Source organism: Phyllostomus discolor, chromosome 9, assembly GCF_004126475.2.
Source record: "Phyllostomus discolor isolate MPI-MPIP mPhyDis1 chromosome 9, mPhyDis1.pri.v3, whole genome shotgun sequence".
Lineage (NCBI taxonomy): Eukaryota > Metazoa > Chordata > Mammalia > Chiroptera > Phyllostomidae > Phyllostomus > Phyllostomus discolor.
In genome coordinates this window covers 42577275-42597125 of record NC_040911.2, presented here as the reverse complement: position 1 = coordinate 42597125, position 19851 = coordinate 42577275, and the positions used below count along the sequence as shown (strand labels likewise).

The 19851-nt window shown below is 35.9% G+C and overlaps 1 protein-coding gene and 2 pseudogenes across 1 annotated transcript in view; 1 reads left to right on the top strand and 2 right to left on the bottom strand.

The window, feature by feature from the left end:
• SMCHD1 (structural maintenance of chromosomes flexible hinge domain containing 1) overlaps positions 1-16924 on the bottom strand; it is a 143130-nt gene extending 126206 nt beyond the window's left edge. Inside the window, exons 1-5 of the mRNA XM_028524982.2 lie at positions 16591-16924; positions 10841-10916; positions 10012-10173; positions 5952-6034; positions 5147-5277 (exon numbers count right to left, since the gene is read on the bottom strand). Of these exons, the coding sequence (XP_028380783.1) occupies positions 5147-5277; positions 5952-6034; positions 10012-10173; positions 10841-10916; positions 16591-16767 (629 nt within the window). The 5' untranslated portion in view covers positions 16768-16924. The remainder of the gene's footprint in view (positions 1-5146; positions 5278-5951; positions 6035-10011; positions 10174-10840; positions 10917-16590) is intronic.
• LOC118496707 lies at positions 2351-5140 on the bottom strand (annotated as a pseudogene).
• Positions 16925-18408: 1484 nt separating the features above from the next.
• On the top strand, positions 18409-19203 carry LOC114506006 (annotated as a pseudogene).
• The last annotated feature ends 648 nt before the right edge of the window (positions 19204-19851 follow it).

Sequence of the window (19851 nt, the reverse complement as noted above, 5' to 3'; positions counted from 1 at the left end):
GGGGATAGCTGGGGGGGAAACGGAGACAACTGTACTTGAACAGCAATAAAAAAATGTTAAAAAAAATTAACAGCCGATTCTTCATCAGAAATCATGGAGCCAGGAAAGCAGTGAGCTAAAATACTCAAGGTGCTGACAGAAAAACACTGTCAACCAAGAATTCTGTAAGTAGCATAATAACCTTCAAACATGAAGAAGAGATTATGACACTCAGGTAAATAAAAACTGAGAGATTCTATTATTAGATACATCCTAAATTAGCTATTATGTAGAGTGTTTGGGGCAAAAATGAAAGGACAGTAGAAAGTATCTTGGAAAAAAGAAGAAATAAAAAGCAGAGGTAACTATATGTAGATAAACAGACAAGGACAGCATAAATCTAATATTTATAATGCTTCTGATGTAAAAGATAGCTGCATAAAGCAGTAAGTATAAAACTGTGTCGACACGGTTATAATGTATAAAGGCAATTTACAAAAAATAATAATTCAAAGGAGTAGGAAAGGAATAAAGCTATGCATTAAAAGTTTTTAAATATTACTGACATTAAGTTGGCATTAATCTAAACTAAATTACTATAAAGTATTAAATAAAAGTAAAAATCCCCAGAAAAACAACTTAAAAAATAGATAACTATTGAAAGTACATTAATGACTTCCAGAAGTTGGGGAGAGGGAGATGGATAAGAAATAACTACAAATGGGTATAAGGTTTCCTCTGGAGTTATAAAAATGTTCTGAAATTAGTGATGATGGTTTGTGACTATATACAAAATCACAAATTGCATGTTTTTTTAAATTTTTTTAAAGATTTTTTTAAAGGATTTTTATTATTTATTTTTAGAGAGAGAAGGGAGGGAGAAAGAGAGAGAGACAGAGAAACATCAATGTGCGGTTGCTAGGGGCCATGGCCTGCAACCCAGGCATGTGCCCTGACTGGGAATCGAACCTGCGATGCTTTGGTTCACAGCCCATGCTCAATCCACTGAGCTATGCCAGCCAGGGCACAAATTATATGTTTTAATATGGTGAATTTTAAGGTATATAAACTATATAGCCATAAAAAATAAATTCAATGAAGATACACTTAAGACAAATGTGAGCATTTCACTGTATGTGAATTTTACTTCAAAAGAAATAAAGCTGAATGCTAGATAATGATATTAATGCTTAAACATTAAAAGAAAATTTATTGGTATTTGTAATTTATTTGAACTAATTGAAAATTAAGATGACTGAAGGTTAGTGGGATTAACAGATATGTGGTAAAGCAACTGTCAATGGTTAAACTAAATATGAGTATGTGGGTATTCACTGTAAAATTCCAACTTCTCTGTATGTTTAAAAATGTTCAGAAAATATCGAAGAAAGAATAGAGCTCAGGAAATACTCAGATCCATGATTCTAAGAGAAAAAAAGACAATTTTATGAAAGACAAAAATGCAAGGCATTATTACAAAGGAAACCAGAGAGACACAACAAAGGGAAAAAATCTAAATATGAACATTACCTGAGATATTTTGAATTAGTGATAAATTTCTTGGGTGTGATAATGGTATTATGGTTATACAGGAGAACTTCCCTGTGAAGGAGATACTTCCTTTCAAATGATTTAGGATGAGAAAGTGTAAGAGTGTGTCAGTGAGTTTGTGTGTGTATAGATAGAAGATAACAAAAGTGGCAAAATGTTAATTGCTTAAAGGATATATTTAGTACTGTCCTTTCAATTTATTTGTTGGCTTGAAATTTTTTAAATCTCACACCATCTCCCTCTACTTTCCCTTTCATGTATTATATTTTAACTATACTGGCCTCCTTTCTGCCTCTCAAACAAAACAAACTGATCACAATTTCAGGGTCTCTACATTTGCTGATATTCCCTCTACTAGGAATACTCTTCCCCCGGTCTTCATTTGAGTATTTTCTTCTCCTCCTTCTGATAACCAACACTTTCATTTATTTCAAAATGTAATATACTTTTAGATCCATGGATGATACTAAGTTATAGTCCTGTTTAAATATCCAGGGGGTATTTTATTTTAGCAAAGATAGGTTCAAAAAATCAGAACACCAGATCAATTAATAATAGATGTTAATCTAATAATAAAAATTAGATTAAAAATGTAGGTCATGGCTCTCATTCACTGTCTTGGCATTAAAAAGATGTTAGTTGCAAAGACACACATCTATTTTATTTTTTTTTAAATGCTACTTACTATTTATTTTTGGATAGGGGAAGGGATGAAGAAAAAAAGGGAGAGATCATTGATGTGTGAGAGAAACATCAACTGGTTGCCTCTTGCACACACCCCAACCAGGGACCAGGCCTGCAATATAGGCATGCGCCCTGACAGGGAATCAAACCTGTGGCTGGGCCTTTGCTTTGCGGGACAACGCCCAACCAACTAAGCCACCACCACTCAGGAAACAAAGATAGATTTAGAATACCACCAATTATCCTAACATTTACAGGTACAGGTGTTGTCAAAAAGGTCTTTCTCTGATTTTAGCAAAGAGAAATCACCCAAATTTTATTCTTTAACTACTATACTAAGTTGTAGTTTTCTCCAGGGTTTTCCCTGACTTTTCTAGAAAAATATCATATTTCCAACTTTCAAATTAAAATTTTACACACACACACACACAGACAAAACCAGGTTGGTATATTCACACATATGCTTTTCATTTTCAGGTTAAGCAAAGACATGCATTTAGAGTTCTATTAATATTATTAAAGCAAAAGACAATCCAACCTAATAACTAGAGAAATTGTGACCTTTCTATGTAGTGGTTGATATAGAATACACTGATTCTGACATTCTTTTTTATTCAAATGCAATTTTAATCACTCATGGTCCAAGAACATTCAAATAGTAAACCCACAACAAACAGATGTTAAAGACTGGTCTTCAAAGATTATGGCCAATAATCCCACACTTGCCTGTAACTTTGCCAACATAAAACCATATCCACACCTCAGTGGCCACCTAACTATTCAGAGAGCTTCTTTAACTGTGAGCTATTGAGGCTGTCAGCTTGAGCACTACTGACTATTTTTTTTAAGTTTGAATACCTGTACGGATCTCAGCAGAGGTTGGAGGAGTCAGCTCAGCCTTAGCATAGTACCAAAATATAGCCAATCAAGGGTCTGAATAAGTCACAGCAGTGTTTACCAGCATGGGGAGTAGGAGGGGGTGCTTCTCCGCAAGGTTAGAGACAAACTGGGCCATGGTTCTAGGGTGGAATGTCTGTGGCCTCCAAATATTTTCTTCTTTCAAGCCTCAAAGAGGCCACTGACTTCTCTAATCATCTTTACCTAAAGGAGATGGCCATCAGATTCTAACATATTATTCAGTATTGTCTTAACAGCAATTATCAATAACTGAAATGATTATACCTTTTGTGTGTGTTTACTTCTGATTTCCACTCTATTACAAGAGAAGCTACAGGCCAAGGCAGCTGTTTTGTACTTTTAGGATATCCTTCCTTTACTTCCATAGTCTATATCCTATGATATCCATCATTGTACCCAGTGGAAACTAAATTTAAAGCAGTAGAGTAATTGACAGTTTCTCCTACAGGAGTAGATGCTAGGGGAGTGAGGGAATACATCTGATACTAATAGAAACTAGAATGAGTCAAGGAACTGTTACTGGACTCAAGGGCAGTATGATTACATAATAACTGTAACAACAACTGATTGTTTACTGACATAATACCTATAAAGCTGGAGAAAAAAACAGCAACAGGTAGATTTCTACCAAAATTAAACAAAATTTCCCTAACATTTGGATTAAGTTTAAAAGTTGGTGTTGTGCTAAAATCTAGAAAAAAGTCAATATCCCATTAATCCAGTTGAGATTTAATTTTAATACACTGAAGGCTCTACTACTTTCTCCTCTTCTATTTGACTTTACATTTTTCTGACCTTTTAGTCCAATATAACATCTGTTCCCTTTCCCCCTTCCCTAATAGTTTTATTCTTCTCTACAGCTATTTTATAAATCCTTGAAGATGTACTCACAAAAATAGTGAAAAGGAATAGTTGTAGAAGCCTGAGGCCAAGAATAAGAAATAATAGCTAAAGTTATAGCTTATATTTACTGACTGCTTACCATATGCCAGGCACTCACTTGTTCTTCACAAAACCTTATGAGGTATTATCCATTTTACAGATATGTAAACTGAGACAAAGGGAAGTACCTTGATCAATGCCACATAATCAGTAAGGCCAGAAATCAAACCAGGCTAAAAGATTCCAGAGCCCTTGTTCTTCACTATATTGCCTTTCACCACAACACTGTAAGTCTTTATGAACTTAATGAAAATTCTAAGGGTACTAAAATTTCAGCAATGAGATGGTAAATATACTAATTACATTAATTTTTAACATTTTTAGATGAATACTTAAATTTGGGTGACTTTCTTTGATAGCAAAGAGCAAAACAGGACTTGAACAAAAATATTAACTACTTACATAAGAATACCAACAGACTCTTCCCAAGTATGTTTCCTAAAGTACACAACATTGCTTAAGACAACAAAAGATTTATGGATCATCACTTACTAGAATTGAGTTAATATCCCAAGGGCCTGAATCTTTGTATCCCTGACAGTTTCTAGTATATTTTGTTTCCTCTATGACATTATCATTCAGGATATTTTTACAAACACATTCTGATAGAAAACTTCTGACTAGCTTCTATTCCCTGACATCTGTGAACATTTTGTAACACACACTCCTAAAAGAGCAACAGAAAGCTCAACCAACTATATGTATTACCCATTTTAAAAGTGGTATTAGGTGATTTCTAAAGCCTATTTAAAATTCATTCTACTTCTCTAGAGGCTACACAGCTTTCATCAAACTTGGTAAGAGTGAAAAGCCTCAAAGTACTCAATACGTCAACAAAACTTCTACACACCTCAGAAAATGTAAAAACAACTATTCAATGGAAGGGCACAACATAATTAGGTAGTTTTGACTATTTCTAAACTAAGCATTGCTCATAAAAATTCTGTAACATAAAAATCTAAATAAATATGCTGATAACATCAAAACCTCCGAAGTATTATGTATAAAGAATGTTTTTATCCTTATTAAAATACCCAACTGCCCATAAAAAAAGTGAGTAAGGTTTTCTAACCTTTCAAAGTCACCTTGTCTTGTAAATTTGGACAACCTATACACAGCCCAGTTGTTAAGCTGTTTAGAGGTCATTCCTCTTCCATTATCTATCACTGCAACAGCAGGTTTTCCTTGTGTTTCATCAAAATGCTATAAAATAAAATAAGTTGAAAAAGACAGGAAAAGTCACATCAATATTAAAAACATGAAAAGTTAAAGATAGAAAAAGTGATTCAGTGGGCTCACTCATACATTTCTAAATTGTGGAAGCGTAAATTAACACAATTTTCTCAAAGGCACTTCAGCTGTATGAATTAAAGGTCAAAGAATTCTTCAAGTCCTTTAATCCAGAAATTTCATTTCTTATAATTTAGCTTGAAGAATTAATCAGAGATGTGTACAAAAACCTGTAAGGATGCTCATCATGCCAGCATTGCTTACAATGCATTGCTTAAAATATGGAAAAAAACCTAAATATTCAATAATACTAGGTACATTTATATTCTATTTTACATTATAATTTATATAATAGTCCATAACCCAACCTGCAGCAATGTGATACTATATGGCAGAATATGCATGATATGGCAATGTACTTAATGTTAAGAAAAACATCACAAAAAAACAAAATATAAACTATTACAACATATATGTATACATATATACAAAGAAAAGAGCATATGAAAATTTTAACAATGGATGAAGAGATATCAAATAGTTATTTCTATTTTAGTTTATCTTTATTTTCTAATTTTTCTCCAATGAAGTTGTACTACTTTTATAAAAGGAAAAGTTAAAATTGATTAACAGTATTATTGTCTTACCAACTTAATCTGTATTCTTCTAATCCCAGAGTTACAAGAAGTAGCAGACAATGAATTGTCAATTAATTCTGCAAGAGCAAATGCTGGAAAAGAATGAGAAAATAGTAATGCTTAAACTTTCCCTCTCAAATACTTCATATTAAAGTTCAAAGTAGAAAAAACTCTGAAGTACCTTAAACCATCACTTTGATTTTCCGAAGAACTAGAATTAAAGTATTATCCTGATTCTAATGATGCAATACATAATTAAAGGCATCATCACCAATTACCACCAGCATAAAAAAGTAATCATCCAATAGTACCCATAGAGCACTACATGGCATGAGTCAGCCAGCCATGATTCCTGGCCTCAAGGAGTTTATAATATAAAGACAGACATATAGACACAAGAACACAAGACTTGAACCATAAAAATCAAATAGTACTCTGTGTCATATAATTATATCATGCAGTAGTCAAAAGCAAGCACATATGGAGATAAGGAGGAAAATACAAAGCATCTATTAAGAGGTAATTTAGATATAGAAATCACATGACTAACGGCGACTTGCCAAATGGTAAAACATGTCTGATTTATTGACACAGAACTGCTATTGATGTCCTACTATGCAGCCATCTTGATGTTCAATTTAGCAATGGCCCTGCATATAGTCAAGAATAACCAGAAGTAACACCAAAGGCAAAGGAAAGAAGGAAATACTCAGGAATATAACATAAAGTCACAAAAATCAGAGCAAGGGCTTAAACAATGAGATTCCCTGCTTATTCATACACTGATGGTAGGAATGAAAACTGGTAAAATCAATCTGGAAGGTAATTAATCTATACAGAAAGTCATAGAAATGAGTATATCTATTGACTACATGATTATACATTTAAGAAACTGATCCCCAGAGAAAGAATTAAAGATTCATTCAGCAGGCAAACATTTAAGCCCCTACTATTTGCCAGGCATTGTTCTATGAACTAAACACAACAGACAAAAATCCTGTTCTCATGGAGTTAACACTCTAGTGGAAGAAGGTGGGAAATCAAATATAATCTTAATTAATAACTAAATTCTTTAGCATCTTAGAAGGGGGTATATGCTATAGAGAAAAGAAAGAGGTAAAAAAAAATACTACAGGCAGAGAGGAAATGTAGTTGCAATTTTAAATAGGGTGATCAGGGAAAGTTTCGTTAGGAAGGTAACAGGTAAACCAGACTTGAATGAGGTGAGGAAATGAGACAGGCTGTCTAGTGAAAGAGCAGTCCATGAAGTGGGCACTAAGCTGAGAATAAAACTGACACCAGAGTGGAGTAAACAAGCAAGAAGAGTCATGAAAACAAAGTCAGAGCGGTATAAAGCAGAACCGCTAAGGTCATGTATGTAATTGTAAAAAGTTTGGCCTTTACTCTTAATGAAATGGAAACCATTAAGTGTTTGTAGTAGAAAAATAACAATTTGACTTCTCAACCTTTATGTGTACAGGCATAAAAAGAGATGAATTACAAGGCCAGTGCATGATCTAGGTGACATGATGGTACCTTAGTCGTAGTGTTAACTATAGATGTGGTAAGAAATGGTCATTTCTGATAAAGAGAGAAGATAGTGCTAGCAGGATTTTCTGACAGAATGAATGAAATGTACGAGACAAAGAATCATTTTGATTTTTGACTTTAGCAACTGAAAAGTTAGGGCATTTGAATGGGAAAACTGTATGTAGTATAGGAATCGGTGAACAGTTCTGGGTTCTCATTTTAGATATTCCAGTGGAGATGCCACACGGACAGTTCCTGGATAGACAAAATTTGAAATTTAGGAGTAAGGCTGTTATTATTTTCAATATTTAACTAAAAATGAACATTTCTCAGGACCTTCATTTGGGAGTCACTGCCATAAAAATGGTATTTGAAGCCATGAGATTGGATGGGATCACCAAGTAAGGAAATAAGAGAAGATAAGGGACCAAGGACTAAGCCTTGAGACACTTTAACATTAAGAAGGTAGGGATATATGTCAGTTATAGCTTGATAATTAAAAAGAAAGGGTAGGGAAAGAGGAAAACAGAGAAGGCAGTAGGTGGTAGAAAATAATTACTTTCTACCACACTTTCTAGTAGGTGTGGTCTCTAAAAATCCAACTGAAAATTGTATCAAAGAAGAAGTGATAAAGTATGCTAAATAATGCCTTGCGTAAAATGAGAACTAAAAATTGATCAGTGTTTAGTCGCTGGTAACCATAAAAGAATAAGTACAAGAGAGTGAATAAGGGAGAATAGGAGGAGAAGTCCCACTTACAGGGAAGACAGTCAAGTATTTTGAGAAGTTTTACTATAAACAGGAACAAAAATCTGGGCAGTAGCTGGTGGAAGAAGACTATGATGTTTTTAAGACTGAAGAAAAAAGTTTTTATATGAAAAGAACAATGTCAGAAATAATAAATATACTGGTTATGAGTTCAAGCTCTGAAGTTACTCTGCTAGGGTTCAAATCCTAACTCAATACTAACTCTGACCTTTGGCAAGTAACCTAAAATCTTTTAGCTTCAGTTTTTCTGCAAAATAGGGTTATTACCTAACATTAGCTTCCACACAGAATCAAGGATTAAATGAGAAGATGCTCATAAAACACTGCAGTGCCTGATATTGCAACTGATAGCAGTAATAATATTAGTAGTACTTAAGGTAAGAATATGCATGAAAATTTTCAATGTAAATGACAAGAATATTCAGTCATTTGCCCAAAAAAACCCCCCAAAACCTGAAATAGCCTAAAAGTCTAATAGAACACTTCAGTATATTCTTATCTAAATAGTGTTTAACCACTAAAACCAAGTATATATTGATATATATTACAGATGTTCATTTTATTTTAAACAAAAGTTAAAATAATAAGCATCTAAAACCACCAAAATAGAAAAAACACCAAACAATATGAAAAGATTTGAAGTGATAAACACCAAAGTGCTAGTGGTGGTTATATCTGGATGGTTGAGATACAGATATTCTTTATGTTCTTTCTGCTTATCTATGTTTTCTAACTTCCTACAAACCGTAATGCAAATACAATAAAAATATAAGAAAGTTAATAATAAACATCTAAACAGTATTAAACACGTTAGCAGGGCCCAAACAGAAAAGATTCTCTAAATCAACTGATTTATAAAAATCACTAGCAAACAATTCAAAGGTAAGATAAAAACTGGCAAGTGGTAAAGGTGGAAGAAAAAAAATAAAGAAACGGAGACAAGAACATAAACCACGTATACAGTTCAATTACACAAGCTTACAAGGTAATGATTTTCTCAGTTGGGAGAGGTCTTATAGGAAGCAAGGAAGAATTAATCATAGAGAAGAGTACACGTGAGATAGAAAAATGTTTGATACATTTTTTATGAGTAGAAAGGGAATGAATTCTATACTTGGTTAGTTTTAAAGGAGAGGTATGTTGCCCTGACTGGCGTGACTCAGTTGGGTGCCATCCCACAGGCTGAAAGGTTGCCAGTTTGATTCCTGCTTAGGGCACATGCCTGGATTGTGAGTTCGGTACCTAGTTGGGCAGTACACAAGAGACACTGATAGATATTTCTCTCTCATACTGATGTTTCTCTCCCTCCTTTCCCCTTTCTCTAAAAATAAATAAAAACTTTAAAGGTTTTTTTTCCCATTAAGGAGAGGTATCTTTACTATGAAGTAAGATGACTTATGTAGAAAAACAATCATACTCTGATGAATAGATTGAAGTAAGGAAGTTCACAATGACTTGTCACAGTCTTCTAAAAAGCAGAGTTGTTTATTTATTTTTAATCCTCACCTGAGGATATGTTTTCATTGACTTTAGAAAGAGAGAGAGAAACATCACTGTGAGATAGAAGTATCGATTGGATGCCTTCTGTACACATCCTGACCTGCAACCTAGGTTATGTACCCTGGCCAGGAATCGAACCCGCAACATTTTGGTGTACAGTATGATGTTCCAACCAACTGAGAAAATTTTTTAAAGTAAAGGAATGGGACAGATTATCAGAGGATAAAAGAGAGTAATAGTTTGACAAAATTAGTATAAATGGAATACTTACGCAAAGGATTTTGTCCTTCACTTGCATAATATTCATACATGCCACTCTTCACCAGTGTGTCATAGTGAGGCAGGAATTCAATTCGTTCTTTTGTAGCTGTTAGTAGTAACTGATTGACTGACTGTAGAAGGTACAGAGTAACTCCATCTTTAACAGTTTCATCTGTAATCAAAAGGTAATATCTTAAATACAAAACTAGAATCAGAAACGTATGAATTTATTACCTTTAAATATGGAAATTATATTTATGAAATATCTTTAAAAATGGTACAAGCAAACCCCCAAATAATGACTCGATTGTAAATTCAGTTGTGTTTTGTTAAAGAGTATCAGTTGAATAGGCCCAAATACTTCCATGCATCTGAAACCTTCAATTCTTAGTAAGTTAAAATATCACAGAAATTTGAGATATGAAACTACATTAGAGTGGTATCAACATGAAAGGAGAAGAATGGATAAATTCAAAAGGAAATCAGGTATAAAACACTGGCAGGTCTTAGAATCCAACTAGATAAAAAAAAGATAATGGAAGAATCCAAGTTTGTTAAGAGAATTAGCTTCTTGAGGGCCTACATGGAGGCCTGTGGCTAGGTATTGAATAAGGTCTCATCTTCTATAGCCATAATTGATGTCAATTATTTTTCTACAATCTTGCTTGAAAAATAGAACCTCTGCACAAACTGTGAACACACAGTTTCCTCCCTCATCCCAACAGAATAACCAAAATCGTCAATAGTTTTTAGATGTCCATCTATATAATCAAATACTTATTGCTTTACAATGTACTAGAACATATTAAATATAAAAGCATACACTTAACATTGCTTACCAAAATTATCACAGGTAATTTCTTTCCTACTTGTTGTTGTAATAACGAATTTTTCCTCAGGTGAAATGCCAAGAGTCTATCCAAAATAATAAAAATAAAATCAATTATTACACAAAGGAAATGAATATATCAATCAAGTTTACAAAAATATGAAAATACTGACAGTATATTATAATCTTGTAATGATGGCTACATTTAAGTCTTAATATTTTTAAATTTTGCCTTTTCATAATTAAGTACAAATCTAGCTATAAATTATTTGCTTAACAAGGCTGTTTTTTTCCTGCTATTATATGCCACCTAGGACCACAAGTGAATAGGTGTGATATTTTGGAAAAGTTTTAACATCAGCAGGCTCCTCCCAGAAAAATTCATTTCAAGTTAATATGTAGGTAAATTTATTAACATTAAACATGTTCACATATATTAAATATTAAAATACATAAACACAAAAGTACTAGAAGAAAATAGAGTTTAACATTTTATAACACTGAGATAAAAATAGCATTTATGCAGGTAGAAAAGACTCTTTATATCTATAATAACCCTTTCTAAAAGAATAACTTAAAAAACTTAAGGCTAATTAGAAGAGGAGACAGAGTTAGCATTTGTAGGAGAAAAAAAAAGCTTTCATAAATAATGAAGATCATCAAAGAGAGAGCAAAAAAACTTAAATAGAAACAGAAAAATACAAATAAATGACCAATGAACACATAAAATACTAAAATTTAACAGACCAAAAAATGAGAATTAAAAACGTGAGTTAACATTTTTATTAAAATTGTATATATATTTAAAATTAAAAGACACAGGTTTTTAATAACATCAGATAACAACAATGTACAAACACAGAAAAGGCTGATTTCTGCTTCAGGTAATGATGGACTGTCAATCTAGACCAACCTTACTACAGAAAGGTTTAGTCTACATACTAAAAAATATGTAGACTAATGATACTCAAGTCTTTAAAAACCCTTAGTCAATACTGAAACTAAGGCACCATCTCCTTTTTCTGAATACAGACATGTTAAAGGAAAAGAATAAAGCATTTATCCTGCTTTCTTATACCTACTGTAGTGTAGGTTGAGCAAATAGCTCTAGTTGATGAGGCAAAGTCATTCTTCAGTTTTCAGGCCAGTTCTCAATCCACTGAGCCACACCAGCTAGGGCAGGCAAAGTCATTCTTTGAAAAATGTCAGCTAATAAATACAGGAGGAGTGGCAATCATATCATTACCCAATGGATATACCATCAATTCAAAACTTTATTATGGAGGGATTCAGCTTAAACCACCTGAACCCACTAATTCAATTTTAGCAGTGCTAAGAGTGAATGAAATATCCATGTATTAGATGCTTCCTGATGTAATGTAAAATGAAGTACCAGAACCGCCTATGAAGAATTATTTGCATCCCGACCCCAAAGAAGTTGAACCTAAATCTTGATTACAGCCTTTAAAAATAACTTCTAATTTACAGGTATATGAAGATAGGACAAGCTAAATTACACCATAAAGGAGTACAGACAAACCCAGAAAGTGAAATATTAAAGAAAAACCTGACTGCTTCAACAGACCAATGTTAGGGGAAACTAAAGAGACTGGGGGAAGAGAGTTTTGCGCATATGTTCTAAATTTTAGAAGATTAAGAAACATAAAAAAACAAGTTCAATATGAGAACCCTGTTGGCATTCTGAATTAAAGACACCAACTATAAAAAGACATTTTTGAGGCTATGAGAGAAATCAAAATATGCAGTCAGCAGATAGTATTTAAAATGTTAATTCTGATGGTATGATAATAGAAATGCATGCTGAAATATGTAGGAATGAAATGAACTAAGATCTGGAATGTTATACAAAAGACAAAAATTATGCTAGTGTGGTAAATACTTGGTAACTGCTGAATCTGAGTAATGGGTATATTTGTGTTCATTATACTATTAGCTCTCTATATATTTAAATATATATATATATATATATATATATATATATAGCTTTTTTAAGAAAAACTTCTATATAAAATATACTATGATAGACCAGTGGGAGAGAATGGAGGACTCTGAAATAGACCCAAACATACACACATGGAGAGGTTAGCAAATAGGAAAGGTAACATTACAAATTGGTGGGGAAAGAATAAACAATTGAATAAATGATATTAAGACAACTAGTTAACTTCATAGAAATAGGTAAAATAAAATCCCCATCTCAACATATTTAAAAAAAAGTTCCAAGAGAATTAAAGCAGCTGCATATTAATCCAAAATTATTGAGGGAAAACAGGGGAATAATTTTTAGAAGACAGAAAAAAGGATTTCTGAAAACATACAAAAAGTTCAGGCCGTAAAAGGAAAAATAAACTAGAAAATATGAAAATATGCTCCTTCTTACTCATTAACAGAGAAATTAAAACAACTTGATTATCACTCCCATGAGGCTATAAAATTTTTTAAGTCCCCATAATAAAAAGTATAGGCCTCCAGATAGGGAACTCGGACCATATACATACACATTGCTGAAAGGACTGAAAATCAGCACAACCATATTAAGAGCAATTTAGCATAATTTAGTAAAATTAAAGATTCTCATACCCTATGCAATTCCACCCTAGAGAAATGAAGCTACAGACAAAAACTGATGGGGGTAAGATTCTATTAAACAGAAATAAAAATTGTCTTCACAGATCTTTATTAGGTTTTTGGTAATCTCTATTTTTAGTTAGTTAGTACTTTATTTCTACAGTGTCAACTGTTAGATTATGTTCTTATGCATCCTGTAGAACAAGATTTGTTTTTATAGTTACCAAAAAACTATGCACCAAATTGCATTTTTAAGATCTACACTGTACATCTGAAACATGTTTCTAATTATTCCATTCAATCTTTCCATAATTCTATTATTCAATTAAAACAAATAAGCTATCTTTTTGTATGTTCCCTATAATTCTGTAGACAAATTATTTCTTGAATTTATAATCTTTCTTAGTATTTTATAGCTGATATTGGACAAACATAAATTAAATATTTTTATATTACACATTTATTCAAGATATCATACCCTTCCAATGGTTCTGTCCCTGAATCACCCACAGACCAGAACATTCATAAAACCTCTACAAAAATTTGGGCGGTAACAAGTTAAAGCAGCTTGCACCACCCTAAGTAACACATACCCTACCTTGCATTAAAGGATGCCTTTCCTATCTGTAAAGAGCAAGAACCTGTCAAGAACCCACACTTGCTGGCGCTGGAAGGGTCGCAGCCTTTCCTATCTGTAAGGATGTTGTCCATTTTACCATGCAGGATTTGTGAACAATGTAGGGAGAAATTTGCTCAATTCAAAGCTTTGCTACCCCAGCAGCGGGAATTTTTTTATGGATATTGTGAATTTTCTATTATTTACCTTTCCTTCTTTGTTTTGACCTGTAATAAACACAAAGCTGATTTCATGGCTCAGCACGGATGTAAGATACTACTGAATAAACACCCACTTATTAACTGTCCTCAGGTTACTATTCTATTCTTTCCTACATCTGTTGTCTTTTACTATTTTTCTTTTCATCTTTGGAATTTTTAACATAGTTTACCCTATGTACAAATTTTTTTGAAGGAAGAGCTTGATTAATTAAACAGCTGTAAACTACTACATAAGGCTCCTGCCCACAAGGAGCATACAATTTAAAAAAAAAGTATGATGGTATAATAAGTGCCGTAGCAGGGTAACAAGATACAGTGGAACCATACAAAGAAAAAAGTAGGCATTTCCTCAAAACTGGGGTTGGAGATGAGGGTCTGCATACATAGGATTTAATGTCTGGACATATTTAAGGAATAGGCAATTGAGTCATTTTCTAATCTTTGATTCTGCAAGGTCACAAGTTAATAGCTGCTTATTAAAGGTCTAAGGACTTCTTCCAGATTCACCCTTTCCTCTTCCTCCCTCTTGATTGCTCCCTTTTTTTTCAAAAGGTGAGTTCTCCCCAAATAACAGTTTAAGATCCACAATAATTTCTGGCACTACAAACAGTTACTAGTTTAAGTTTTAATGTAAAACTTTAATTTAGCACACTATTTTGCTTCCTCTCCTAACAAGGAAAATGACATGAAAGACTACACATTCAAAGATGTTTATCACAGCATTACTTAAAACTGAAAGTAATGTAAATGTCGACAAAAAAAAGATCTGTCGACATTTTACAGAGATTTGTTTATGTAAACAGCAGTACTAAACAGACCAAACTTTCAAACTTTGATTATGAAAACTTGCATTAAAACTGAAAAATGCTGATAATAAGTGAAAAATAAACACGCATCACAGTTATTTTTTAAGATGAGGGTCTAGACTTTGAGTAGTGACCACATCACACAATAAATAGATAATGTATTATTACATAATTGTACACCTGAAACTTATACAATGTTACTATTCAATGTCACCTCCAATACATTTAAAACTTTTTTGAAATGGGGGATAAGAAATAACCCCAAATGTTAACGGTGGTTGTAAAATTTTACAGTGCATAAAGATTTACCTTTTCCCTGTGGTTCCATATTTTCTTTATTATGCTGTTTTTACAATAAAAATAATAAACATAAAATTTTTCCTTTTGTGGGATAGTTTTAGATACAAAACACTCATCAGACAAGCATTCTTTCATTCACTCTTAAAACACATGGGAATCTGCTATATCAAAGCACAGAAAGAACTTCCAAGTTCATATATATTTGTCGTCATTCAAATATTCATCAATTTGGGCACTTACTATGCGTCAGGCACAGTTCTAGACACTGGGAATACAGCTGTGAACAAATCACAGTCCTTGCTCTCATGTCGCTTTGCGTGGTTCTCGATTTCAACTACTTCAGCACTACACAGACATGTCTCTAAAACAGTCCTAAATCATCAGCCCACTCAAGTTAAAACACTTTCACAGAAACTTCGTTTTCCTTGGTAGATTAAGAGTTCCTTACAGCGTAAGAACCACTTCATTTGGTTAATGCAGGGCATGTCAATATCAGACAGCATCACCACCTCTTATACAGAAAACGCTTCACAGGTCAAAGCTGTTTTTTTTCACATGGTCCTTAATTTTTAAAGCCAATTAATACACTGCTTTCTTTGGTGTTCTACAGTCACCCACGGACACCCTCCGAGTTAGTTCAGGAACTCCCAAGGACTAGGGTTCAGAAAACCAGAAAGAAAGCTCCACCTGCCACACCAACTTGGACAAGTGTTTCCAATATGGGAGGACCCTTCCAGCGCCAGCGAGCGCGGGTTCTTGACAGGGCAACCCGGGAAATTACTGCATCATTTAATGAACCTGAAGTAAATCGACTCCAGGAATTTCACAACTGTTAAGCATCACAACCCTCCTCACAGAGCCACCAGGCATAACTAATTCTCTCTTCTTTAAAAAATAAAAGTTCCACACGAAAAAGACAGAAGTGGAGTACTAAGGTTCCCACAGGCCAATTAAACTCGAGGTCTCAAATCCTGGGCAGCGAGATCCCCCGTAAAATGCCGGGGCAGTGAGAGGCCCACAGGGGGGCCGGCTCTGCACCCCGAGTAGGGCCGGCCCTGGGCTTCCTGTCGCCCGGACACGGAGATGGCGGGCACCCTGGAGAGAGAAACCAAAGCCTCAGGACCAGGGCCGGGTGACAGGTTTATTGCCTACAGTGAAAACTTGAGTTTCTCGTCACTCTCCCAACCCAAACTCTTCCTGCGCATCCCTCCCGCGTCCATTCGCGTACCTGACACACGGAGGCGCGGAACTCCGAGTAGTCCGAGTGCTCCCCGACCTGAACCACCCGGTCACCGAGCTCCGACTCCTTCTCGCGCCGGTCAAACAAGTACACGTTCCTGCAGCCGTCGCCTCCGCCGCCCTCTCCAGTCCCCACAGAAGGCCCGCCGCCGCCTGCCGCTGCCATATTGGGGGAGAGGAGAAAAAAACAGCCGCGCCGGCGCCTAACGCCGCCGCGCTCAGAGGACCCAGATACGGGATCCGCGCGGCGCCTTCAGCTCCAGTCCCCGGGGCAGCAAGAGGCCTCAACCCCGGCGCGCTGCAGCCCCACCCTCCGCAGCGGCAGCAGAACAGTGGCAAACGCGGGGATCACCCGGGAACCGATTCAAACAAGCTCCTGCCCGTACACACGTCACTTCCGCGGCCGCCGCTCGCGGGGTGGAGGGTGCGCTCTTCGTGGGGCCGGGACCCGCGCCCAATGCCACCCACGCGAGCTCGCAGCGCGACCAGAAACCAGGGCCTTCACCAAGGCCTGTGGCGCAGAAGGAAGAGGGGCCGCCAGCGTTCAAGAGGAGGCGGGGCGAATCCGGCAGTCCGCGCGGGCCGGGGCGGGGCTTCCGCGCCTGGGCCCGCCCCTTTCGCCCTGGCGAAGTTGGAGGGAAGTGCGGGAGCTCCGTGGGCACCTGCGCTGTTGGGGGCGACCCCTTAGCTGAGGCCAGAGAGTCTGTCCCGGGAGCGGCGTGGGGAGGCTTCTGAGTGACTATTTTCTCACTGTGGTGAGGGTCCTGGTATCTTCTCTCCTCGCGGCGAGTCGGACCTAGCCTGCCGGGCCTCGAGCTTCCCGGTTGCTCAGGCTGTGCCAGACGCGGTCGTTTGGCGTTAACTCAGCATCAGGTGTGCAGTATCAGGCGCACGGGCCTCGCTGGGGGGAACTTCCCCCGCGGCGAGCACGTGGGTTACCACGGGGAGAAAACACTGTCAAGGGACCCTGCGCCACCCTTTCCATCCCATTTCCTAATGGTTTTATGTGGGCCCCAGTATGGGCCACCCTGAGAACGTCTGAACTAAAGTTCTGTGACGAGAGCGGCCTTCTTCAGGTAGCCTCCTAAGGTTCTGGAATACGGACAGCGTTCAGGTCGCTGGAGTATCTTCGCATCCGAATCTTTATCCTACACTTTTCACCTCCACCGCTGCTGTCATGTTGCTGAAAATTATGAATGGGAGCACCTCTGCCCAAGAGTTATTAGGCTGAAATTACACAACATTCACAAAATGCTTAATATTCAGAGAGGAAGGGAGGCAGGGTAAGGGGGAAGGAGAGAGAGAGATGTGAGAAAGAAACATTGAGCAGTTGCCTCCCATATACACCCTGACCAGGGATGGAAACCACAGCCTAGGTATGTGCCCTGGCTGGGGTTTGAACCTGCAGCCTTTTGGTGTACTGGACTATGCGCCAACCAACTAAGCAACCCAGCCAGGGCTCAATTGACTTTTTATTTTCATTAGTCATCTTATTATATAGAATATAAATGTTTTTTTAAAGATTTTATTTATTTATTTTTAGAGAGGGAAGGGAGGGAGAAAGAGACAGAGAGAAACATCAATGTGCCATTGCTGGGGACCATGGCCTGCAACCCAGTCATGTGCCCTGACTGGGAATCGAACCTGTGATGCTTTGGTTTGCAGCCGGTGCTCAGTCCACTGAGTTACACCAGCCAGGGCTAGAATATAAATGTTTAAGTGTCAAGTTATCTATTGCTGCATTACAACCTACCCCAAAACCTAACGGTCTTTTGCACAGCTCCCTATTTCGCATCCTGAGATTTGACATAACACAGACTCAGATCAGAGGTGCTGGGAAACAGTGTATAATAGCTCCTCAAATCCACAAATAAAACTGGCTTCCAATAAAACTACATTGTAAAGAATGGGAAAGAAACAGAATGAAAAAAAGTAAAAAGTGTTGCAGCAGAGCCTGAAGATTTTGTAGTGTAAAAATGTACTGGACTAATGCAGAGTGAATGGGAAGACTGAATATTTCCTTAAGTGAAAGAGATTTACAGTTGCTGACAATACTTGAAAACCTAAAGAAAAATTTGATGGTCTAGGGTTAATGAAGCATTTTTTTTTAATTTTCACAAGCTGGTAAAGAAATAGGTGCTACAAAAAGAAAACCTTTATATGACAGTGAAACTGATGACAGCAAGTCTAAGAAGAAAAGAGATGCTGCTGACAAACCAAGATACTTCATAGTGGTCTTGATCCTGAACGAGTAACTGGTGTCACAGATGGTAGTGGAGGATTAATGTTTCTCATGAAATAGAAAAATATGGATGAGGCAGACTTGGTCTTGGAAAAAAGACAAACATAAACTGTCCTCAAAGTGCAGTTGTTTTTTGTGAAGAGAGACAAACTTGGCATTTTTGTCCAGAAGATGTACAATAATCTGTGTGTGTTTGTGTGTGTATGATTTTATCTCAGTGTGAAAAATAACTACATTCTAATAAAAATCAAGCGTGATATATTCATTTTGAATAGTATTCAGGGGATTGTTGGGTTGTATTTTTTAATCAATAACACTGGCTCCATTGAACAAATAAAAGGTTTCTATAATTGCTTCATTTATCAGGAAAAAAATTTGATATCATAGCATATTATTTCCTCTGCATTAGGAAGAGCTTTTCTAAATGCTAGAAAGATTTCCATAGTTATTACTCAATCAGAACTTACATTTAACATATAATGCTTAAGGGCCATTCTAGGTTATTTGTTTTTGTGTGTAAACATATAAATACAGGGTTGGCAAAAGTAGGTTCATAGTTGTGCATTTATTCCTTTTGGATTATTCATTAGTTATTATATTATTTTCCATATGAACAACTGTAAACCTATTACTGCCCTACCCTGTACACATGTAAATGGTCGTTGCTTGTTGGTTGGTTTTCTTTTATTTTTTACATTCACACACACACAAAAAAGAAATGACATTTTACAACCATGAGTAAGCCTAGGATGTTTTGTGTGTGCCATTCTTCTGAGAAACCCAACAAATAAATCAACTCAAGTTAAATTGGAAATTTTCTGAAGCCATAAACATTCAAATGAAATAGATGACTCTGTAATTAACTGGACAATTTAAATTGGACAATTTAAAGCAGCTTTATCAGAATTCCTATTTTTACCTATAGTCATATAAATGTAATGGTTTAATTGCAAAACTCCCTGAAGGCAAAAATTCTTTTATCACTGCCAACAACCACCCTACTCAGAT